We start from the raw sequence: 23,621 nt of genomic DNA, 5'->3' as shown, positions 1-23,621 counted from the left end.
GTCGAACGTGTATATCGTTTCAACTACTCCACGCTGTTACAATTTCTGTCAAGCTTTACTAGTTATACAACTAAGCGATATTTATACATATTTCTTTTTCTTTTTTTCGTTTTCTTTCTTTCTTTCTTTTTTTTTTTTTTTTTTTTTTCCTCATTTCTATTAATGTATCGCATTGATTGACATTTAATAAAAATAAACAGCGTTTGCAATATTTGAATCCGTTAAATGGAACATATTTCAAAATTTTCAATTTTTATATTCTTTTTGCAGAATAATGAATATATTCTCTCTGTGATTTGTGCGCATAGTGCTAGCAATTGTCGATCTATGATTTTGCATTATTAATCTATAATTTATACAAATAACACATATATAAGAAGTTAACGATAACTTTTATTTTACAGATAAATAATGGCTGATATAGAAACATATGATGATATAGTGGTACCTACCACTACAACTTTGCCAGTGGCACTTTCTATCGCAGAATTACCAGAGATCAAGTTATTTGGTCGTTGGAATTGCGATGATGTGGAGGTGAACGATATCTCCTTACAAGACTATATCGCTGTAAAAGATAAAAATGCAAAGTATCTACCACATTCTGGTGGACGTTATGCAGCAAAGCGATTTCGGAAAGCTCAATGTTCCATAGTTGAGCGTTTAACTAATTCGCTAATGATGCACGGAAGAAATAACGGCAAAAAGTTAATGGCAGTAAGAATTGTAAAACATGCCTTTGAAATAATTCACCTGCTAACGGGTGATAACCCTTTACAGGTAATGTATATATTATGGTCACCTTTTTTTTGTAACTAATTATGGTCATTCTATTTCATATAAGTACATATGTATGTAAATAAGTAAAATTAGACTGAAAATGTGTTTACGCACCTCTATCTTTACGTTTGTACGAAGGTTCTTGTGACGGCTATCATTAACTCTGGGCCAAGGGAAGATTCCACGCGTATTGGTCGTGCTGGTACGGTTAGAAGACAAGCGGTGGATGTTTCTCCGCTACGACGAGTAAATCAAGCCATTTGGTTATTATGTACCGGTGCTAGGGAAGCCGCGTTCCGGAATATTAAGACGATTGCCGAATGTTTGGCGGATGAACTCATCAATGCTGCCAAAGGTTCGTCTAATTCTTACGCGATCAAGAAGAAAGACGAACTCGAACGTGTTGCTAAATCAAATCGATAAACACGTTATGTGAAAACATAAAATAAATGATATATCTTTAAAGTGATTCTTGTTCTATATGTTTTCCGTCCTTCTCGTTTATATAATACACGTATAAGGATACATCATGGTAAAAAAAATAACCGAATTGTTATTCGAATAAACGTTATTTGATCTTCAATTTTATAATTTTGTCCGTTAACGAAATAACGAGCGAATTCTGTTGGAAGGCTAACGCAAAAGTGAATAAAATCAACAGGGAATGATTCGATTATGATAAAGATGGAAAGGGAGACAAACGATATTTAGAAATTGCATGATTCTTTAATTTGAACATACCAAGCGTAGTTGACAATTTTGTTGTCGAGATAGCGATGTTGTAGCGATGCAGTGTTACCACTACAGAAAATATATCGTATCGTATGATTTAGAGGTTGAGTCAAATCAGATGTTGATCGCGTAATTGGTTTTTATTTCAGAGAAATAGGTCGTACATGTACGATCATGTCAGGATTATTGAAAAAGGCAATGTCTCCGTGTATAACTTAATATAATTAGTAACTTGCTGAAATAATTGGATAATATCTCTTTCATTCTCGAAATGGTTCCGTCATTTCGTTCAAAACATAACCATACCGATAACGTAACGGTATGATTATAATAAACATCCCAAACCTTTTTTTCACGTTCTGTTCAATAACAGTATCTTTTTATTCATAGTCGACGAACTTGACTGGACTCGCTGTATCTGTGAATCCTCGCGTGGAACTTCGTACATTGTATGATAGAATTTTACGGCTCGCGAATCTGATGCTACAAGACTAAATTTACAGGAAATCTATAGAAAGTTTGGTTAAGGAAAGGACCGATATTATATTACAGGTTATTTCTCACTTAAGGATTCTTAAATACTAGATCAGATAGAAACGATATTTGGACGATATTTTTATTTCGAATCGAATTACCGATATAATATGTACATATCTGACGTTGCAGAATGAAAGCGTTCCTGATATAGAGGAAAAGATAAACCAGGGACAAATATAAGAACAAATAATTCACGCAAAGAACGAAATCAACTTGATGCGCGATATGCTCGAGTACAAGCCATGGGAGAGCTTGATGGAAAAATCTCCACCGCATCAGTGGACTTGGCCCCCTCACAAATAATTTTAATCACCTTTCAAATATTTGTACATAGTACTAAGCGAATAGCTTATTGGTTAATGTAATAGAATTAAATTTTTGTTCTGCGACGCAGGTGAGAGGGATTGCAAATGCGCGTTGGTCGTTTTTCGCGCTAGCTATTCTGGCTTGAATTTCCGCTTGAGTTACAGCTTAGACGCGATTAAAAGGCGTGCAAGTCAAGCCAGAATATCGAGATTCGCTTCCCTGAGGACGTTTCGCCGCTTGATTTTTCCTTACCAGTTCACTTTATCAGGGTGTCACATACAACAACATAGTTCAGGTTCGGACGTGGTACTACGTAAGGATAATGCGATACAGAGCTATCCAAGGTTAATCGACGGTATTCTCTTGCGTGTTTTACGAACGAGAAAGCCGTGCGCTGAAACGGTCGATCGGCGCGTAGAAAAGTTTCGAAGAAGGAAATTTGGTTTGCGCGCGCCTTATATGATGTCAATCCGGCAGTCACAGCGCCGCAGTCGAAGCGCCACTAGTGTCTCATGGTCTTTTCCTGTTCACGCTCACTCCAAAGAAGACGCGAACGAAGTTTGTATGGTAAGGGATTCGAAGATTCGATAATTTTATTTGTTCAGTTGTGTTGAAAAAAGTGATATCATTATATTGGCAACATACAAACGATAGTCGGTGATTAAAAACGTATAATACGTTCTACTATTTACCAGCTAAATATGTTTCGATTTGTACACGCGACCACATGGCCACGTGTCTTCGTGTTATTCGTATACAAGTTTTTATATCAAGAAAGTTGTGGTGTTTCTTGAATAACAACGAGAACACGTTGGAAACATTCAATTTCAAAGAAATTGCGTCGAACGTGTATATCGTTTCAACTACTCCACGCTGTTACAATTTCTGTCAAGCTTTACTAGTTATACAACTAAGCGATATTTATACATATTTCTTTTTCTTTTTTTCGTTTTCTTTCTTTCTTTCTTTCTTTTTTTTTTTTTTTTCCTCATTTCTATTAATGTATCGCATTGATTGACATTTAATAAAAATAAACAGCGTTTGCAATATTTGAATCCTTTAAATGGAACATATTTCAAAATTTTCAATTTTTATATTCTTTTTGCAGAATAATGAATATATTCTCTCTGTGATTTGTGCGCATAGTGCTAGCAATTGTCGATCTATGATTTTGCATTATTAATCTATAATTTATACAAATAACACATATATAAGAAGTTAACGATAACTTTTATTTTACAGATAAATAATGGCTGATATAGAAACATATGATGATATAGTGGTACCTACCACTACAACTTTGCCAGTGGCACTTTCTATCGCAGAATTACCAGAGATCAAGTTATTTGGTCGTTGGAATTGCGATGATGTGGAGGTGAACGATATCTCCTTACAAGACTATATCGCTGTAAAAGATAAAAATGCAAAGTATCTACCACATTCTGGTGGACGTTATGCAGCAAAGCGATTTCGGAAAGCTCAATGTTCCATAGTTGAGCGTTTAACTAATTCGCTAATGATGCACGGAAGAAATAACGGCAAAAAGTTAATGGCAGTAAGAATTGTAAAACATGCCTTTGAAATAATTCACCTGCTAACGGGTGATAACCCTTTACAGGTAATGTATATATTATGGTCACCTTTTTTTTGTAACTAATTATGGTCATTCTATTTCATATAAGTACATATGTATGTAAATAAGTAAAATTAGACTGAAAATGTGTTTACGCACCTCTATCTTTACGTTTGTACGAAGGTTCTTGTGACGGCTATCATTAACTCTGGGCCAAGGGAAGATTCCACGCGTATTGGTCGTGCTGGTACGGTTAGAAGACAAGCGGTGGATGTTTCTCCGCTACGACGAGTAAATCAAGCCATTTGGTTATTATGTACCGGTGCTAGGGAAGCCGCGTTCCGGAATATTAAGACGATTGCCGAATGTTTGGCGGATGAACTCATCAATGCTGCCAAAGGTTCGTCTAATTCTTACGCGATCAAGAAGAAAGACGAACTCGAACGTGTTGCTAAATCAAATCGATAAACACGTTATGTGAAAACATAAAATAAATGATATATCTTTAAAGTGATTCTTGTTCTATATGTTTTCCGTCCTTCTCGTTTATATAATACACGTATAAGGATACATCATGGTAAAAAAAATAACCGAATTGTTATTCGAATAAACGTTATTTGATCTTCAATTTTATAATTTTGTCCGTTAACGAAATAACGAGCGAATTCTGTTGGAAGGCTAACGCAAAAGTGAATAAAATCAACAGGGAATGATTCGATTATGATAAAGATGGAAAGGGAGACAAACGATATTTAGAAATTGCATGATTCTTTAATTTGAACATACCAAGCGTAGTTGACAATTTTGTTGTCGAGATAGCGATGTTGTAGCGATGCAGTGTTACCACTACAGAAAATATATCGTATCGTATGATTTAGAGGTTGAGTCAAATCAGATGTTGATCGCGTAATTGGTTTTTATTTCAGAGAAATAGGTCGTACATGTACGATCATGTCAGGATTATTGAAAAAGGCAATGTCTCCGTGTATAACTTAATATAATTAGTAACTTGCTGAAATAATTGGATAATATCTCTTTCATTCTCGAAATGGTTCCGTCATTTCGTTCAAAACATAACCATACCGATAACGTAACGGTATGATTATAATAAACATCCCAAACCTTTTTTTCACGTTCTGTTCAATAACAGTATCTTTTTATTCATAGTCGACGAACTTGACTGGACTCGCTGTATCTGTGAATCCTCGCGTGGAACTTCGTACATTGTATGATAGAATTTTACGGCTCGCGAATCTGATGCTACAAGACTAAATTTACAGGAAATCTATAGAAAGTTTGGTTAAGGAAAGGACCGATATTATATTACAGGTTATTTCTCACTTAAGGATTCTTAAATACTAGATCAGATAGAAACGATATTTGGACGATATTTTTATTTCGAATCGAATTACCGATATAATATGTACATATCTGACGTTGCAGAATGAAAGCGTTCCTGATATAGAGGAAAAGATAAACCAGGGACAAATATAAGAACAAATAATTCACGCAAAGAACGAAATCAACTTGATGCGCGATATGCTCGAGTACAAACCATGGGAGAGCTTGATGGAAAAATCTCCACCGCATCAGTGGACTTGGCCCCCTCACAAATAATTTTAATCACCTTTCAAATATTTGTACATAGTACTAAGCGAATAGCTTATTGGTTAATGTAATAGAATTAAATTTTTGTTCTGCGACGCAGGTGAGAGGGATTGCAAATGCGCGTTGGTCGTTTTTCGCGCTAGCTATTCTGGCTTGAATTTCCGCTTGAGTTACAGCTTAGACGCGATTAAAAGGCGTGCCAGTCAAGCCAGAATATCGATTCGCTTCCCTGAGGACGTTTCGCCGCTTGATTTTTCCTTACCAGTTCACTTTATCAGGGTGTCACATTCAACAACATAGTTCAGGTTCGGACGTGGTACTACGTAAGGATAATGCGATACAGAGCTATCCATGGTTAATCGACGGTATTCTCTTGCGTGTTTTACGAACGAGAAAGCCGTGCGCTGAAACGGTCGATCGGCGCGTAGAAAAGTTTCGAAGAAGGAAATTTGGTTGGCGCGCGCCTTATATGATGTCAATCCGGCAGTCACAGCGCCGCAGTCGAAGCGCCACTAGTGTCTCATGGTCTTTTCCTGTTCACGCTCACTCCAAAGAAGACGCGAACGAAGTTTGTATGGTAAGGGATTCGAAGATTCGATAATTTTATTTGTTCAGTTGTGTTGAAAAAAGTGATATCATTATATTGGCAACATACAAACGATAGTCGGTGATTAAAAACGTATAATACGTTCTACTATTTACCAGCTAAATATGTTTCGATTTGTACACGCGACCACATGGCCACGTGTCTTCGTGTTATTCGTATACAAGTTTTTATATCAAGAAAGTTGTGGTGTTTCTTGAATAACAACGAGAACACGTTGGAAACATTCAATTTCAAAGAAATTGCGTCGAACGTGTATATCGTTTCAACTACTCCACGCTGTTACAATTTCTGTCAAGCTTTACTAGTTATACAACTAAGCGATATTTATACATATTTCTTTTTCTTTTTTTCGTTTTCTTTCTTTCTTTCTTTCTTTTTTTTTTTTTTTTCCTCATTTCTATTAATGTATCGCATTGATTGACATTTAATAAAAATAAACAGCGTTTGCAATATTTGAATCCTTTAAATGGAACATATTTCAAAATTTTCAATTTTTATATTCTTTTTGCAGAATAATGAATATATTCTCTCTGTGATTTGTGCGCATAGTGCTAGCAATTGTCGATCTATGATTTTGCATTATTAATCTATAATTTATACAAATAACACATATATAAGAAGTTAACGATAACTTTTATTTTACAGATAAATAATGGCTGATATAGAAACATATGATGATATAGTGGTACCTACCACTACAACTTTGCCAGTGGCACTTTCTATCGCAGAATTACCAGAGATCAAGTTATTTGGTCGTTGGAATTGCGATGATGTGGAGGTGAACGATATCTCCTTACAAGACTATATCGCTGTAAAAGATAAAAATGCAAAGTATCTACCACATTCTGGTGGACGTTATGCAGCAAAGCGATTTCGGAAAGCTCAATGTTCCATAGTTGAGCGTTTAACTAATTCGCTAATGATGCACGGAAGAAATAACGGCAAAAAGTTAATGGCAGTAAGAATTGTAAAACATGCCTTTGAAATAATTCACCTGCTAACGGGTGATAACCCTTTACAGGTAATGTATATATTATGGTCACCTTTTTTTTGTAACTAATTATGGTCATTCTATTTCATATAAGTACATATGTATGTAAATAAGTAAAATTAGACTGAAAATGTGTTTACGCACCTCTATCTTTACGTTTGTACGAAGGTTCTTGTGACGGCTATCATTAACTCTGGGCCAAGGGAAGATTCCACGCGTATTGGTCGTGCTGGTACGGTTAGAAGACAAGCGGTGGATGTTTCTCCGCTACGACGAGTAAATCAAGCCATTTGGTTATTATGTACCGGTGCTAGGGAAGCCGCGTTCCGGAATATTAAGACGATTGCCGAATGTTTGGCGGATGAACTCATCAATGCTGCCAAAGGTTCGTCTAATTCTTACGCGATCAAGAAGAAAGACGAACTCGAACGTGTTGCTAAATCAAATCGATAAACACGTTATGTGAAAACATAAAATAAATGATATATCTTTAAAGTGATTCTTGTTCTATATGTTTTCCGTCCTTCTCGTTTATATAATACACGTATAAGGATACATCATGGTAAAAAAAATAACCGAATTGTTATTCGAATAAACGTTATTTGATCTTCAATTTTATAATTTTGTCCGTTAACGAAATAACGAGCGAATTCTGTTGGAAGGCTAACGCAAAAGTGAATAAAATCAACAGGGAATGATTCGATTATGATAAAGATGGAAAGGGAGACAAACGATATTTAGAAATTGCATGATTCTTTAATTTGAACATACCAAGCGTAGTTGACAATTTTGTTGTCGAGATAGCGATGTTGTAGCGATGCAGTGTTACCACTACAGAAAATATATCGTATCGTATGATTTAGAGGTTGAGTCAAATCAGATGTTGATCGCGTAATTGGTTTTTATTTCAGAGAAATAGGTCGTACATGTACGATCATGTCAGGATTATTGAAAAAGGCAATGTCTCCGTGTATAACTTAATATAATTAGTAACTTGCTGAAATAATTGGATAATATCTCTTTCATTCTCGAAATGGTTCCGTCATTTCGTTCAAAACATAACCATACCGATAACGTAACGGTATGATTATAATAAACATCCCAAACCTTTTTTTCACGTTCTGTTCAATAACAGTATCTTTTTATTCATAGTCGACGAACTTGACTGGACTCGCTGTATCTGTGAATCCTCGCGTGGAACTTCGTACATTGTATGATAGAATTTTACGGCTCGCGAATCTGATGCTACAAGACTAAATTTACAGGAAATCTATAGAAAGTTTGGTTAAGGAAAGGACCGATATTATATTACAGGTTATTTCTCACTTAAGGATTCTTAAATACTAGATCAGATAGAAACGATATTTGGACGATATTTTTATTTCGAATCGAATTACCGATATAATATGTACATATCTGACGTTGCAGAATGAAAGCGTTCCTGATATAGAGGAAAAGATAAACCAGGGACAAATATAAGAACAAATAATTCACGCAAAGAACGAAATCAACTTGATGCGCGATATGCTCGAGTACAAACCATGGGAGAGCTTGATGGAAAAATCTCCACCGCATCAGTGGACTTGGCCCCCTCACAAATAATTTTAATCACCTTTCAAATATTTGTACATAGTACTAAGCGAATAGCTTATTGGTTAATGTAATAGAATTAAATTTTTGTTCTGCGACGCAGGTGAGAGGGATTGCAAATGCGCGTTGGTCGTTTTTCGCGCTAGCTATTCTGGCTTGAATTTCCGCTTGAGTTACAGCTTAGACGCGATTAAAAGGCGTGCCAGTCAAGCCAGAATATCGATTCGCTTCCCTGAGGACGTTTCGCCGCTTGATTTTTCCTTACCAGTTCACTTTATCAGGGTGTCACATTCAACAACATAGTTCAGGTTCGGACGTGGTACTACGTAAGGATAATGCGATACAGAGCTATCCATGGTTAATCGACGGTATTCTCTTGCGTGTTTTACGAACGAGAAAGCCGTGCGCTGAAACGGTCGATCGGCGCGTAGAAAAGTTTCGAAGAAGGAAATTTGGTTGGCGCGCGCCTTATATGATGTCAATCCGGCAGTCACAGCGCCGCAGTCGAAGCGCCACTAGTGTCTCATGGTCTTTTCCTGTTCACGCTCACTCCAAAGAAGACGCGAACGAAGTTTGTATGGTAAGGGATTCGAAGATTCGATAATTTTATTTGTTCAGTTGTGTTGAAAAAAGTGATATCATTATATTGGCAACATACAAACGATAGTCGGTGATTAAAAACGTATAATACGTTCTACTATTTACCAGCTAAATATGTTTCGATTTGTACACGCGACCACATGGCCACGTGTCTTCGTGTTATTCGTATACAAGTTTTTATATCAAGAAAGTTGTGGTGTTTCTTGAATAACAACGAGAACACGTTGGAAACATTCAATTTCAAAGAAATTGCGTCGAACGTGTATATCGTTTCAACTACTCCACGCTGTTACAATTTCTGTCAAGCTTTACTAGTTATACAACTAAGCGATATTTATACATATTTCTTTTTCTTTTTTTCGTTTTCTTTCTTTCTTTCTTTCTTTTTTTTTTTTTTTTCCTCATTTCTATTAATGTATCGCATTGATTGACATTTAATAAAAATAAACAGCGTTTGCAATATTTGAATCCTTTAAATGGAACATATTTCAAAATTTTCAATTTTTATATTCTTTTTGCAGAATAATGAATATATTCTCTCTGTGATTTGTGCGCATAGTGCTAGCAATTGTCGATCTATGATTTTGCATTATTAATCTATAATTTATACAAATAACACATATATAAGAAGTTAACGATAACTTTTATTTTACAGATAAATAATGGCTGATATAGAAACATATGATGATATAGTGGTACCTACCACTACAACTTTGCCAGTGGCACTTTCTATCGCAGAATTACCAGAGATCAAGTTATTTGGTCGTTGGAATTGCGATGATGTGGAGGTGAACGATATCTCCTTACAAGACTATATCGCTGTAAAAGATAAAAATGCAAAGTATCTACCACATTCTGGTGGACGTTATGCAGCAAAGCGATTTCGGAAAGCTCAATGTTCCATAGTTGAGCGTTTAACTAATTCGCTAATGATGCACGGAAGAAATAACGGCAAAAAGTTAATGGCAGTAAGAATTGTAAAACATGCCTTTGAAATAATTCACCTGCTAACGGGTGATAACCCTTTACAGGTAATGTATATATTATGGTCACCTTTTTTTTGTAACTAATTATGGTCATTCTATTTCATATAAGTACATATGTATGTAAATAAGTAAAATTAGACTGAAAATGTGTTTACGCACCTCTATCTTTACGTTTGTACGAAGGTTCTTGTGACGGCTATCATTAACTCTGGGCCAAGGGAAGATTCCACGCGTATTGGTCGTGCTGGTACGGTTAGAAGACAAGCGGTGGATGTTTCTCCGCTACGACGAGTAAATCAAGCCATTTGGTTATTATGTACCGGTGCTAGGGAAGCCGCGTTCCGGAATATTAAGACGATTGCCGAATGTTTGGCGGATGAACTCATCAATGCTGCCAAAGGTTCGTCTAATTCTTACGCGATCAAGAAGAAAGACGAACTCGAACGTGTTGCTAAATCAAATCGATAAACACGTTATGTGAAAACATAAAATAAATGATATATCTTTAAAGTGATTCTTGTTCTATATGTTTTCCGTCCTTCTCGTTTATATAATACACGTATAAGGATACATCATGGTAAAAAAAATAACCGAATTGTTATTCGAATAAACGTTATTTGATCTTCAATTTTATAATTTTGTCCGTTAACGAAATAACGAGCGAATTCTGTTGGAAGGCTAACGCAAAAGTGAATAAAATCAACAGGGAATGATTCGATTATGATAAAGATGGAAAGGGAGACAAACGATATTTAGAAATTGCATGATTCTTTAATTTGAACATACCAAGCGTAGTTGACAATTTTGTTGTCGAGATAGCGATGTTGTAGCGATGCAGTGTTACCACTACAGAAAATATATCGTATCGTATGATTTAGAGGTTGAGTCAAATCAGATGTTGATCGCGTAATTGGTTTTTATTTCAGAGAAATAGGTCGTACATGTACGATCATGTCAGGATTATTGAAAAAGGCAATGTCTCCGTGTATAACTTAATATAATTAGTAACTTGCTGAAATAATTGGATAATATCTCTTTCATTCTCGAAATGGTTCCGTCATTTCGTTCAAAACATAACCATACCGATAACGTAACGGTATGATTATAATAAACATCCCAAACCTTTTTTTCACGTTCTGTTCAATAACAGTATCTTTTTATTCATAGTCGACGAACTTGACTGGACTCGCTGTATCTGTGAATCCTCGCGTGGAACTTCGTACATTGTATGATAGAATTTTACGGCTCGCGAATCTGATGCTACAAGACTAAATTTACAGGAAATCTATAGAAAGTTTGGTTAAGGAAAGGACCGATATTATATTACAGGTTATTTCTCACTTAAGGATTCTTAAATACTAGATCAGATAGAAACGATATTTGGACGATATTTTTATTTCGAATCGAATTACCGATATAATATGTACATATCTGACGTTGCAGAATGAAAGCGTTCCTGATATAGAGGAAAAGATAAACCAGGGACAAATATAAGAACAAATAATTCACGCAAAGAACGAAATCAACTTGATGCGCGATATGCTCGAGTACAAACCATGGGAGAGCTTGATGGAAAAATCTCCACCGCATCAGTGGACTTGGCCCCCTCACAAATAATTTTAATCACCTTTCAAATATTTGTACATAGTACTAAGCGAATAGCTTATTGGTTAATGTAATAGAATTAAATTTTTGTTCTGCGACGCAGGTGAGAGGGATTGCAAATGCGCGTTGGTCGTTTTTCGCGCTAGCTATTCTGGCTTGAATTTCCGCTTGAGTTACAGCTTAGACGCGATTAAAAGGCGTGCCAGTCAAGCCAGAATATCGATTCGCTTCCCTGAGGACGTTTCGCCGCTTGATTTTTCCTTACCAGTTCACTTTATCAGGGTGTCACATTCAACAACATAGTTCAGGTTCGGACGTGGTACTACGTAAGGATAATGCGATACAGAGCTATCCATGGTTAATCGACGGTATTCTCTTGCGTGTTTTACGAACGAGAAAGCCGTGCGCTGAAACGGTCGATCGGCGCGTAGAAAAGTTTCGAAGAAGGAAATTTGGTTGGCGCGCGCCTTATATGATGTCAATCCGGCAGTCACAGCGCCGCAGTCGAAGCGCCACTAGTGTCTCATGGTCTTTTCCTGTTCACGCTCACTCCAAAGAAGACGCGAACGAAGTTTGTATGGTAAGGGATTCGAAGATTCGATAATTTTATTTGTTCAGTTGTGTTGAAAAAAGTGATATCATTATATTGGCAACATACAAACGATAGTCGGTGATTAAAAACGTATAATACGTTCTACTATTTACCAGCTAAATATGTTTCGATTTGTACACGCGACCACATGGCCACGTGTCTTCGTGTTATTCGTATACAAGTTTTTATATCAAGAAAGTTGTGGTGTTTCTTGAATAACAACGAGAACACGTTGGAAACATTCAATTTCAAAGAAATTGCGTCGAACGTGTATATCGTTTCAACTACTCCACGCTGTTACAATTTCTGTCAAGCTTTACTAGTTATACAACTAAGCGATATTTATACATATTTCTTTTTCTTTTTTTCGTTTTCTTTCTTTCTTTCTTTCTTTTTTTTTTTTTTTTCCTCATTTCTATTAATGTATCGCATTGATTGACATTTAATAAAAATAAACAGCGTTTGCAATATTTGAATCCTTTAAATGGAACATATTTCAAAATTTTCAATTTTTATATTCTTTTTGCAGAATAATGAATATATTCTCTCTGTGATTTGTGCGCATAGTGCTAGCAATTGTCGATCTATGATTTTGCATTATTAATCTATAATTTATACAAATAACACATATATAAGAAGTTAACGATAACTTTTATTTTACAGATAAATAATGGCTGATATAGAAACATATGATGATATAGTGGTACCTACCACTACAACTTTGCCAGTGGCACTTTCTATCGCAGAATTACCAGAGATCAAGTTATTTGGTCGTTGGAATTGCGATGATGTGGAGGTGAACGATATCTCCTTACAAGACTATATCGCTGTAAAAGATAAAAATGCAAAGTATCTACCACATTCTGGTGGACGTTATGCAGCAAAGCGATTTCGGAAAGCTCAATGTTCCATAGTTGAGCGTTTAACTAATTCGCTAATGATGCACGGAAGAAATAACGGCAAAAAGTTAATGGCAGTAAGAATTGTAAAACATGCCTTTGAAATAATTCACCTGCTAACGGGTGATAACCCTTTACAGGTAATGTATATATTATGGTCACCTTTTTTTTGTAACTAATTATGGTCATTCTATTTCATATAAGTACATATGTATGTAAATAAGTAAAATTAGACTGAAAATGTGTTTACGCACCTCTATCTTTACGTTTGTACGAAGGTTCTTGTGACGGCTATCATTAACTCTGGGCCAAGGGAAGATTCCACGCGTATTGGTCGTGCTGGTACGGTTAGAAGACAAGCGGTGGATGTTTCTCCGCTACGACGAGTAAATCAAGCCATTTGGTTATTATGTACCGGTGCTAGGGAAGCCGCGTTCCGGAATATTAAGACGATTGCCGAATGTTTGGCGGATGAACTCATCAATGCTGCCAAAGGTTCGTCTAATTCTTACGCGATCAAGAAGAAAGACGAACTCGAACGTGTTGCTAAATCAAATCGATAAACACGTTATGTGAAAACATAAAATAAATGATATATCTTTAAAGTGATTCTTGTTCTATATGTTTTCCGTCCTTCTCGTTTATATAATACACGTATAAGGATACATCATGGTAAAAAAAATAACCGAATTGTTATTCGAATAAACGTTATTTGATCTTCAATTTTATAATTTTGTCCGTTAACGAAATAACGAGCGAATTCTGTTGGAAGGCTAACGCAAAAGTGAATAAAATCAACAGGGAATGATTCGATTATGATAAAGATGGAAAGGGAGACAAACGATATTTAGAAATTGCATGATTCTTTAATTTGAACATACCAAGCGTAGTTGACAATTTTGTTGTCGAGATAGCGATGTTGTAGCGATGCAGTGTTACCACTACAGAAAATATATCGTATCGTATGATTTAGAGGTTGAGTCAAATCAGATGTTGATCGCGTAATTGGTTTTTATTTCAGAGAAATAGGTCGTACATGTACGATCATGTCAGGATTATTGAAAAAGGCAATGTCTCCGTGTATAACTTAATATAATTAGTAACTTGCTGAAATAATTGGATAATATCTCTTTCATTCTCGAAATGGTTCCGTCATTTCGTTCAAAACATAACCATACCGATAACGTAACGGTATGATTATAATAAACATCCCAAACCTTTTTTTCACGTTCTGTTCAATAACAGTATCTTTTTATTCATAGTCGACGAACTTGACTGGACTCGCTGTATCTGTGAATCCTCGCGTGGAACTTCGTACATTGTATGATAGAATTTTACGGCTCGCGAATCTGATGCTACAAGACTAAATTTACAGGAAATCTATAGAAAGTTTGGTTAAGGAAAGGACCGATATTATATTACAGGTTATTTCTCACTTAAGGATTCTTAAATACTAGATCAGATAGAAACGATATTTGGACGATATTTTTATTTCGAATCGAATTACCGATATAATATGTACATATCTGACGTTGCAGAATGAAAGCGTTCCTGATATAGAGGAAAAGATAAACCAGGGACAAATATAAGAACAAATAATTCACGCAAAGAACGAAATCAACTTGATGCGCGATATGCTCGAGTACAAACCATGGGAGAGCTTGATGGAAAAATCTCCACCGCATCAGTGGACTTGGCCCCCTCACAAATAATTTTAATCACCTTTCAAATATTTGTACATAGTACTAAGCGAATAGCTTATTGGTTAATGTAATAGAATTAAATTTTTGTTCTGCGACGCAGGTGAGAGGGATTGCAAATGCGCGTTGGTCGTTTTTCGCGCTAGCTATTCTGGCTTGAATTTCCGCTTGAGTTACAGCTTAGACGCGATTAAAAGGCGTGCCAGTCAAGCCAGAATATCGATTCGCTTCCCTGAGGACGTTTCGCCGCTTGATTTTTCCTTACCAGTTCACTTTATCAGGGTGTCACATTCAACAACATAGTTCAGGTTCGGACGTGGTACTACGTAAGGATAATGCGATACAGAGCTATCCATGGTTAATCGACGGTATTCTCTTGCGTGTTTTACGAACGAGAAAGCCGTGCGCTGAAACGGTCGATCGGCGCGTAGAAAAGTTTCGAAGAAGGAAATTTGGTTGGCGCGCGCCTTATATGATGTCAATCCGGCAGTCACAGCGCCGCAGTCGAAGCGCCACTAGTGTCTCATGGTCTTTTCCTGTTCACGCTCACTCCAAAGAAGACGCGAACGAAGTTTGTATGGTAAGGGATTCGAAGATTCGATAATTTTATTTGTTCAGTTGTGTTGAAAAAAGTGATATCATTATATTGGCAACATACAAACGATAGTCGGTGATTAAAAACGTATAATACGTTCTACTATTTACCAGCTAAATATGTTTCGATTTGTACACGCGACCACATGGCCACGTGTCTTCGTGTTATTCGTATACAAGTTTTTATATCAAGAAAGTTGTGGTGTTTCTTGAATAACAACGAGAACACGTTGGAAACATTCAATTTCAAAGAAATTGCGTCGAACGTGTATATCGTTTCAACTACTCCACGCTGTTACAATTTCTGTCAAGCTTTACTAGTTATACAACTAAGCGATATTTATACATATTTCTTTTTCTTTTTTTCGTTTTCTTTCTTTCTTTCTTTTTTTTTTTTTCCTCATTTCTATTAATGTATCGCATTGATTGACATTTAATAAAAATAAACAGCGTTTGCAATATTTGAATCCGTTAAATGGAACATATTTCAAAATTTTCAATTTTTATATTCTTTTTGCAGAATAATGAATATATTCTCTCTGTGATTTGTGCGCATAGTGCTAGCAATTGTCGATCTATGATTTTGCATTATTAATCTATAATTTATACAAATAACACATATATAAGAAGTTAACGATAACTTTTATTTTACAGATAAATAATGGCTGATATAGAAACATATGATGATATAGTGGTACCTACCACTACAACTTTGCCAGTGGCACTTTCTATCGCAGAATTACCAGAGATCAAGTTATTTGGTCGTTGGAATTGCGATGATGTGGAGGTGAACGATATCTCCTTACAAGACTATATCGCTGTAAAAGATAAAAATGCAAAGTATCTACCACATTCTGGTGGACGTTATGCAGCAAAGCGATTTCGGAAAGCTCAATGTTCCATAGTTGAGCGTTTAACTAATTCGCTAATGATGCACGGAAGAAATAACGGCAAAAAGTTAATGGCAGTAAGAATTGTAAAACATGCCTTTGAAATAATTCACCTGCTAACGGGTGATAACCCTTTACAGGTAATGTATATATTATGGTCACCTTTTTTTTGTAACTAATTATGGTCATTCTATTTCATATAAGTACATATGTATGTAAATAAGTAAAATTAGACTGAAAATGTGTTTACGCACCTCTATCTTTACGTTTGTACGAAGGTTCTTGTGACGGCTATCATTAACTCTGGGCCAAGGGAAGATTCCACGCGTATTGGTCGTGCTGGTACGGTTAGAAGACAAGCGGTGGATGTTTCTCCGCTACGACGAGTAAATCAAGCCATTTGGTTATTATGTACCGGTGCTAGGGAAGCCGCGTTCCGGAATATTAAGACGATTGCCGAATGTTTGGCGGATGAACTCATCAATGCTGCCAAAGGTTCGTCTAATTCTTACGCGATCAAGAAGAAAGACGAACTCGAACGTGTTGCTAAATCAAATCGATAAACACGTTATGTGAAAACATAAAATAAATGATATATCTTTAAAGTGATTCTTGTTCTATATGTTTTCCGTCCTTCTCGTTTATATAATACACGTATAAGGATACATCATGGTAAAAAAAATAACCGAATTGTTATTCGAATAAACGTTATTTGATCTTCAATTTTATAATTTTGTCCGTTAACGAAATAACGAGCGAATTCTGTTGGAAGGCTAACGCAAAAGTGAATAAAATCAACAGGGAATGATTCGATTATGATAAAGATGGAAAGGGAGACAAACGATATTTAGAAATTGCATGATTCTTTAATTTGAACATACCAAGCGTAGTTGACAATTTTGTTGTCGAGATAGCGATGTTGTAGCGATGCAGTGTTACCACTACAGAAAATATATCGTATCGTATGATTTAGAGGTTGAGTCAAATCAGATGTTGATCGCGTAATTGGTTTTTATTTCAGAGAAATAGGTCGTACATGTACGATCATGTCAGGATTATTGAAAAAGGCAATGTCTCCGTGTATAACTTAATATAATTAGTAACTTGCTGAAATAATTGGATAATATCTCTTTCATTCTCGAAATGGTTCCGTCATTTCGTTCAAAACATAACCATACCGATAACGTAACGGTATGATTATAATAAACATCCCAAACCTTTTTTTCACGTTCTGTTCAATAACAGTATCTTTTTATTCATAGTCGACGAACTTGACTGGACTCGCTGTATCTGTGAATCCTCGCGTGGAACTTCGTACATTGTATGATAGAATTTTACGGCTCGCGAATCTGATGCTACAAGACTAAATTTACAGGAAATCTATAGAAAGTTTGGTTAAGGAAAGGACCGATATTATATTACAGGTTATTTCTCACTTAAGGATTCTTAAATACTAGATCAGATAGAAACGATATTTGGACGATATTTTTATTTCGAATCGAATTACCGATATAATATGTACATATCTGACGTTGCAGAATGAAAGCGTTCCTGATATAGAGGAAAAGATAAACCAGGGACAAATATAAGAACAAATAATTCACGCAAAGAACGAAATCAACTTGATGCGCGATATGCTCGAGTACAAGCCATGGGAGAGCTTGATGGAAAAATCTCCACCGCATCAGTGGACTTGGCCCCCTCACAAATAATTTTAATCACCTTTCAAATATTTGTACATAGTACTAAGCGAATAGCTTATTGGTTAATGTAATAGAATTAAATTTTTGTTCTGCGACGCAGGTGAGAGGGATTGCAAATGCGCGTTGGTCGTTTTTCGCGCTAGCTATTCTGGCTTGAATTTCCGCTTGAGTTACAGCTTAGACGCGATTAAAAGGCGTGCAAGTCAAGCCAGAATATCGATTCGCTTCCCTGAGGACGTTTCGCCGCTTGATTTTTCCTTACCAGTTCACTTTATCAGGGTGTCACATACAACAACATAGTTCAGGTTCGGACGTGGTACTACGTAAGGATAATGCGATACAGAGCTATCCAAGGTTAATCGACGGTATTCTCTTGCGTGTTTTACGAACGAGAAAGCCGTGCGCTGAAACGGTCGATCGGCGCGTAGAAAAGTTTCGAAGAAGGAAATTTGGTTTGCGCGCGCCTTATATGATGTCAATCCGGCAGTCACAGCGCCGCAGTCGAAGCGCCACTAGTGTCTCATGGTCTTTTCCTGTTCACGCTCACTCCAAAGAAGACGCGAACGAAGTTTGTATGGTAAGGGATTCGAAGATTCGATAATTTTATTTGTTCAGTTGTGTTGAAAAAAGTGATATCATTATATTGGCAACATACAAACGATAGTCGGTGATTAAAAACGTATAATACGTTCTACTATTTACCAGCTAAATATGTTTCGATTTGTACACGCGACCACATGGCCACGTGTCTTCGTGTTATTCGTATACAAGTTTTTATATCAAGAAAGTTGTGGTGTTTCTTGAATAACAACGAGAACACGTTGGAAACATTCAATTTCAAAGAAATTGCGTCGAACGTGTATATCGTTTCAACTACTCCACGCTGTTACAATTTCTGTCAAGCTTTACTAGTTATACAACTAAGCGATATTTATACATATTTCTTTTTCTTTTTTTCGTTTTCTTTCTTTCTTTCTTTTTTTTTTTTTTTTTTTTTTCCTCATTTCTATTAATGTATCGCATTGATTGACATTTAATAAAAATAAACAGCGTTTGCAATATTTGAATCCGTTAAATGGAACATATTTCAAAATTTTCAATTTTTATATTCTTTTTGCAGAATAATGAATATATTCTCTCTGTGATTTGTGCGCATAGTGCTAGCAATTGTCGATCTATGATTTTGCATTATTAATCTATAATTTATACAAATAACACATATATAAGAAGTTAACGATAACTTTTATTTTACAGATAAATAATGGCTGATATAGAAACATATGATGATATAGTGGTACCTACCACTACAACTTTGCCAGTGGCACTTTCTATCGCAGAATTACCAGAGATCAAGTTATTTGGTCGTTGGAATTGCGATGATGTGGAGGTGAACGATATCTCCTTACAAGACTATATCGCTGTAAAAGATAAAAATGCAAAGTATCTACCACATTCTGGTGGACGTTATGCAGCAAAGCGATTTCGGAAAGCTCAATGTTCCATAGTTGAGCGTTTAACTAATTCGCTAATGATGCACGGAAGAAATAACGGCAAAAAGTTAATGGCAGTAAGAATTGTAAAACATGCCTTTGAAATAATTCACCTGCTAACGGGTGATAACCCTTTACAGGTAATGTATATATTATGGTCACCTTTTTTTTGTAACTAATTATGGTCATTCTATTTCATATAAGTACATATGTATGTAAATAAGTAAAATTAGACTGAAAATGTGTTTACGCACCTCTATCTTTACGTTTGTACGAAGGTTCTTGTGACGGCTATCATTAACTCTGGGCCAAGGGAAGATTCCACGCGTATTGGTCGTGCTGGTACGGTTAGAAGACAAGCGGTGGATGTTTCTCCGCTACGACGAGTAAATCAAGCCATTTGGTTATTATGTACCGGTGCTAGGGAAGCCGCGTTCCGGAATATTAAGACGATTGCCGAATGTTTGGCGGATGAACTCATCAATGCTGCCAAAGGTTCGTCTAATTCTTACGCGATCAAGAAGAAAGACGAACTCGAACGTGTTGCTAAATCAAATCGATAAACACGTTATGTGAAAACATAAAATAAATGATATATCTTTAAAGTGATTCTTGTTCTATATGTTTTCCGTCCTTCTCGTTTATATAATACACGTATAAGGATACATCATGGTAAAAAAAATAACCGAATTGTTATTCGAATAAACGTTATTTGATCTTCAATTTTATAATTTTGTCCGTTAACGAAATAACGAGCGAATTCTGTTGGAAGGCTAACGCAAAAGTGAATAAAATCAACAGGGAATGATTCGATTATGATAAAGATGGAAAGGGAGACAAACGATATTTAGAAATTGCATGATTCTTTAATTTGAACATACCAAGCGTAGTTGACAATTTTGTTGTCGAGATAGCGATGTTGTAGCGATGCAGTGTTACCACTACAGAAAATATATCGTATCGTATGATTTAGAGGTTGAGTCAAATCAGATGTTGATCGCGTAATTGGTTTTTATTTCAGAGAAATAGGTCGTACATGTACGATCATGTCAGGATTATTGAAAAAGGCAATGTCTCCGTGTATAACTTAATATAATTAGTAACTTGCTGAAATAATTGGATAATATCTCTTTCATTCTCGAAATGGTTCCGTCATTTCGTTCAAAACATAACCATACCGATAACGTAACGGTATGATTATAATAAACATCCCAAACCTTTTTTTCACGTTCTGTTCAATAACAGTATCTTTTTATTCATAGTCGACGAACTTGACTGGACTCGCTGTATCTGTGAATCCTCGCGTGGAACTTCGTACATTGTATGATAGAATTTTACGGCTCGCGAATCTGATGCTACAAGACTAAATTTACAGGAAATCTATAGAAAGTTTGGTTAAGGAAAGGACCGATATTATATTACAGGTTATTTCTCACTTAAGGATTCTTAAATACTAGATCAGATAGAAACGATATTTGGACGATATTTTTATTTCGAATCGAATTACCGATATAATATGTACATATCTGACGTTGCAGAATGAAAGCGTTCCTGATATAGAGGAAAAGATAAACCAGGGACAAATATAAGAACAAATAATTCACGCAAAGAACGAAATCAACTTGATGCGCGATATGCTCGAGTACAAGCCATGGGAGAGCTTGATGGAAAAATCTCCACCGCATCAGTGGACTTGGCCCCCTCACAAATAATTTTAATCACCTTTCAAATATTTGTACATAGTACTAAGCGAATAGCTTATTGGTTAATGTAATAGAATTAAATTTTTGTTCTGCGACGCAGGTGAGAGGGATTGCAAATGCGCGTTGGTCGTTTTTCGCGCTAGCTATTCTGGCTTGAATTTCCGCTTGAGTTACAGCTTAGACGCGATTAAAAGGCGTGCAAGTCAAGCCAGAATATCGATTCGCTTCCCTGAGGACGTTTCGCCGCTTGATTTTTCCTTACCAGTTCACTTTATCAGGGTGTCACATACAACAACATAGTTCAGGTTCGGACGTGGTACTACGTAAGGATAATGCGATACAGAGCTATCCAAGGTTAATCGACGGTATTCTCTTGCGTGTTTTACGAACGAGAAAGCCGTGCGCTGAAACGGTCGATCGGCGCGTAGAAAAGTTTCGAAGAAGGAAATTTGGTTTGCGCGCGCCTTATATGATGTCAATCCGGCAGTCACAGCGCCGCAGTCGAAGCGCCACTAGTGTCTCATGGTCTTTTCCTGTTCACGCTCACTCCAAAGAAGACGCGAACGAAGTTTGTATGGTAAGGGATTCGAAGATTCGATAATTTTATTTGTTCAGTTGTGTTGAAAAAAGTGATATCATTATATTGGCAACATACAAACGATAGTCGGTGATTAAAAACGTATAATACGTTCTACTATTTACCAGCTAAATATGTTTCGATTTGTACACGCGACCACATGGCCACGTGTCTTCGTGTTATTCGTATACAAGTTTTTATATCAAGAAAGTTGTGGTGTTTCTTGAATAACAACGAGAACACGTTGGAAACATTCAATTTCAAAGAAATTGCGTCGAACGTGTATATCGTTTCAACTACTCCACGCTGTTACAATTTCTGTCAAGCTTTACTAGTTATACAACTAAGCGATATTTATACATATTTCTTTTTCTTTTTTTCGTTTTCTTTCTTTCTTTCTTTTTTTTTTTTTTTTTTTTTTCCTCATTTCTATTAATGTATCGCATTGATTGACATTTAATAAAAATAAACAGCGTTTGCAATATTTGAATCCGTTAAATGGAACATATTTCAAAATTTTCAATTTTTATATTCTTTTTGCAGAATAATGAATATATTCTCTCTGTGATTTGTGCGCATAGTGCTAGCAATTGTCGATCTATGATTTTGCATTATTAATCTATAATTTATACAAATAACACATATATAAGAAGTTAACGATAACTTTTATTTTACAGATAAATAATGGCTGATATAGAAACATATGATGATATAGTGGTACCTACCACTACAACTTTGCCAGTGGCACTTTCTATCGCAGAATTACCAGAGATCAAGTTATTTGGTCGTTGGAATTGCGATGATGTGGAGGTGAACGATATCTCCTTACAAGACTATATCGCTGTAAAAGATAAAAATGCAAAGTATCTACCACATTCTGGTGGACGTTATGCAGCAAAGCGATTTCGGAAAGCTCAATGTTCCATAGTTGAGCGTTTAACTAATTCGCTAATGATGCACGGAAGAAATAACGGCAAAAAGTTAATGGCAGTAAGAATTGTAAAACATGCCTTTGAAATAATTCACCTGCTAACGGGTGATAACCCTTTACAGGTAATGTATATATTATGGTCACCTTTTTTTTGTAACTAATTATGGTCATTCTATTTCATATAAGTACATATGTATGTAAATAAGTAAAATTAGACTGAAAATGTGTTTACGCACCTCTATCTTTACGTTTGTACGAAGGTTCTTGTGACGGCTATCATTAACTCTGGGCCAAGGGAAGATTCCACGCGTATTGGTCGTGCTGGTACGGTTAGAAGACAAGCGGTGGATGTTTCTCCGCTACGACGAGTAAATCAAGCCATTTGGTTATTATGTACCGGTGCTAGGGAAGCCGCGTTCCGGAATATTAAGACGATTGCCGAATGTTTGGCGGATGAACTCATCAATGCTGCCAAAGGTTCGTCTAATTCTTACGCGATCAAGAAGAAAGACGAACTCGAACGTGTTGCTAAATCAAATCGATAAACACGTTATGTGAAAACATAAAATAAATGATATATCTTTAAAGTGATTCTTGTTCTATATGTTTTCCGTCCTTCTCGTTTAT

The 23,621-nt window shown here is 36.0% G+C and overlaps 15 protein-coding genes across 15 annotated transcripts; all 15 read left to right on the top strand.

Annotated features, from left to right (window-relative positions):
- The first annotated feature begins 401 nt into the window (after positions 1 to 401).
- LOC139994647 (small ribosomal subunit protein uS7-like) lies at positions 402 to 1,204 on the top strand. Its single transcript, XM_072017497.1, has 2 exons — positions 402 to 780; positions 919 to 1,204. Exons 1-2 carry the CDS (start codon positions 412 to 414, stop codon positions 1,201 to 1,203), a joined length of 654 nt encoding a protein of 217 aa, XP_071873598.1. The 5' UTR covers positions 402 to 411; the 3' UTR covers position 1,204.
- Positions 1,205 to 1,613: 409 nt separating this feature from the next.
- Positions 1,614 to 2,399, top strand: LOC141445902 (NADH dehydrogenase [ubiquinone] 1 alpha subcomplex subunit 5-like). The gene is given in 3 exon segments (XM_074112095.1): positions 1,614 to 1,707; positions 1,903 to 2,064; positions 2,179 to 2,399. Coding segments are annotated over 3 exon segments (357 nt in total). The 5' UTR covers positions 1,614 to 1,686; the 3' UTR covers positions 2,353 to 2,399.
- Positions 2,400 to 3,594: 1,195 nt separating this feature from the next.
- LOC139994645 (small ribosomal subunit protein uS7-like) lies at positions 3,595 to 4,397 on the top strand. Its single transcript, XM_072017495.1, has 2 exons — positions 3,595 to 3,973; positions 4,112 to 4,397. Exons 1-2 carry the CDS (start codon positions 3,605 to 3,607, stop codon positions 4,394 to 4,396), a joined length of 654 nt encoding a protein of 217 aa, XP_071873596.1. The 5' UTR covers positions 3,595 to 3,604; the 3' UTR covers position 4,397.
- Positions 4,398 to 4,806: 409 nt separating this feature from the next.
- Positions 4,807 to 5,592, top strand: LOC141445912 (NADH dehydrogenase [ubiquinone] 1 alpha subcomplex subunit 5-like). Its single transcript, XM_074112108.1, is given in 3 exon segments — positions 4,807 to 4,900; positions 5,096 to 5,257; positions 5,372 to 5,592. Coding segments are annotated over 3 exon segments (357 nt in total). The 5' UTR covers positions 4,807 to 4,879; the 3' UTR covers positions 5,546 to 5,592.
- Positions 5,593 to 6,785: 1,193 nt separating this feature from the next.
- LOC139994646 (small ribosomal subunit protein uS7-like) lies at positions 6,786 to 7,588 on the top strand. Its single transcript, XM_072017496.1, has 2 exons — positions 6,786 to 7,164; positions 7,303 to 7,588. The coding sequence occupies exons 1-2, from the start codon at positions 6,796 to 6,798 to the stop codon at positions 7,585 to 7,587; spliced, it is 654 nt and encodes a 217-aa protein (XP_071873597.1). The 5' UTR covers positions 6,786 to 6,795; the 3' UTR covers position 7,588.
- Positions 7,589 to 7,997: 409 nt separating this feature from the next.
- On the top strand, positions 7,998 to 8,783 carry LOC141445913 (NADH dehydrogenase [ubiquinone] 1 alpha subcomplex subunit 5-like). Its single transcript, XM_074112109.1, is given in 3 exon segments — positions 7,998 to 8,091; positions 8,287 to 8,448; positions 8,563 to 8,783. Coding segments are annotated over 3 exon segments (357 nt in total). The 5' UTR covers positions 7,998 to 8,070; the 3' UTR covers positions 8,737 to 8,783.
- Positions 8,784 to 9,976: 1,193 nt separating this feature from the next.
- On the top strand, positions 9,977 to 10,779 carry LOC139994650 (small ribosomal subunit protein uS7-like). Its single transcript, XM_072017500.1, has 2 exons — positions 9,977 to 10,355; positions 10,494 to 10,779. Exons 1-2 carry the CDS (start codon positions 9,987 to 9,989, stop codon positions 10,776 to 10,778), a joined length of 654 nt encoding a protein of 217 aa, XP_071873601.1. The 5' UTR covers positions 9,977 to 9,986; the 3' UTR covers position 10,779.
- Positions 10,780 to 11,188: 409 nt separating this feature from the next.
- On the top strand, positions 11,189 to 11,974 carry LOC141445914 (NADH dehydrogenase [ubiquinone] 1 alpha subcomplex subunit 5-like). The gene is given in 3 exon segments (XM_074112110.1): positions 11,189 to 11,282; positions 11,478 to 11,639; positions 11,754 to 11,974. Coding segments are annotated over 3 exon segments (357 nt in total). The 5' UTR covers positions 11,189 to 11,261; the 3' UTR covers positions 11,928 to 11,974.
- A 1,193-nt stretch (positions 11,975 to 13,167) lies between these two features.
- LOC139994649 (small ribosomal subunit protein uS7-like) lies at positions 13,168 to 13,970 on the top strand. Its single transcript, XM_072017499.1, has 2 exons — positions 13,168 to 13,546; positions 13,685 to 13,970. The coding sequence occupies exons 1-2, from the start codon at positions 13,178 to 13,180 to the stop codon at positions 13,967 to 13,969; spliced, it is 654 nt and encodes a 217-aa protein (XP_071873600.1). The 5' UTR covers positions 13,168 to 13,177; the 3' UTR covers position 13,970.
- Positions 13,971 to 14,379: 409 nt separating this feature from the next.
- On the top strand, positions 14,380 to 15,165 carry LOC141445915 (NADH dehydrogenase [ubiquinone] 1 alpha subcomplex subunit 5-like). Its single transcript, XM_074112111.1, is given in 3 exon segments — positions 14,380 to 14,473; positions 14,669 to 14,830; positions 14,945 to 15,165. Coding segments are annotated over 3 exon segments (357 nt in total). The 5' UTR covers positions 14,380 to 14,452; the 3' UTR covers positions 15,119 to 15,165.
- A 1,186-nt stretch (positions 15,166 to 16,351) lies between these two features.
- Positions 16,352 to 17,154, top strand: LOC139994653 (small ribosomal subunit protein uS7-like). The gene is made up of 2 exons (XM_072017502.1): positions 16,352 to 16,730; positions 16,869 to 17,154. Exons 1-2 carry the CDS (start codon positions 16,362 to 16,364, stop codon positions 17,151 to 17,153), a joined length of 654 nt encoding a protein of 217 aa, XP_071873603.1. The 5' UTR covers positions 16,352 to 16,361; the 3' UTR covers position 17,154.
- A 409-nt stretch (positions 17,155 to 17,563) lies between these two features.
- LOC141445903 (NADH dehydrogenase [ubiquinone] 1 alpha subcomplex subunit 5-like) lies at positions 17,564 to 18,349 on the top strand. Its single transcript, XM_074112096.1, is given in 3 exon segments — positions 17,564 to 17,657; positions 17,853 to 18,014; positions 18,129 to 18,349. Coding segments are annotated over 3 exon segments (357 nt in total). The 5' UTR covers positions 17,564 to 17,636; the 3' UTR covers positions 18,303 to 18,349.
- Positions 18,350 to 19,544: 1,195 nt separating this feature from the next.
- Positions 19,545 to 20,347, top strand: LOC139994651 (small ribosomal subunit protein uS7-like). Its single transcript, XM_072017501.1, has 2 exons — positions 19,545 to 19,923; positions 20,062 to 20,347. The coding sequence occupies exons 1-2, from the start codon at positions 19,555 to 19,557 to the stop codon at positions 20,344 to 20,346; spliced, it is 654 nt and encodes a 217-aa protein (XP_071873602.1). The 5' UTR covers positions 19,545 to 19,554; the 3' UTR covers position 20,347.
- Positions 20,348 to 20,756: 409 nt separating this feature from the next.
- Positions 20,757 to 21,542, top strand: LOC141445904 (NADH dehydrogenase [ubiquinone] 1 alpha subcomplex subunit 5-like). Its single transcript, XM_074112097.1, is given in 3 exon segments — positions 20,757 to 20,850; positions 21,046 to 21,207; positions 21,322 to 21,542. Coding segments are annotated over 3 exon segments (357 nt in total). The 5' UTR covers positions 20,757 to 20,829; the 3' UTR covers positions 21,496 to 21,542.
- A 1,195-nt stretch (positions 21,543 to 22,737) lies between these two features.
- On the top strand, positions 22,738 to 23,540 carry LOC139994654 (small ribosomal subunit protein uS7-like). The gene is made up of 2 exons (XM_072017503.1): positions 22,738 to 23,116; positions 23,255 to 23,540. The coding sequence occupies exons 1-2, from the start codon at positions 22,748 to 22,750 to the stop codon at positions 23,537 to 23,539; spliced, it is 654 nt and encodes a 217-aa protein (XP_071873604.1). The 5' UTR covers positions 22,738 to 22,747; the 3' UTR covers position 23,540.
- The last annotated feature ends 81 nt before the right edge of the window (positions 23,541 to 23,621 follow it).

The sequence above is a fragment of the Bombus fervidus genome, chromosome 15, assembly GCF_041682495.2.
Source record: "Bombus fervidus isolate BK054 chromosome 15, iyBomFerv1, whole genome shotgun sequence".
Taxonomy (NCBI): Eukaryota; Metazoa; Arthropoda; class Insecta; order Hymenoptera; family Apidae; genus Bombus; species Bombus fervidus.
This window is presented reverse-complemented; position numbering and strand designations above follow the sequence as displayed.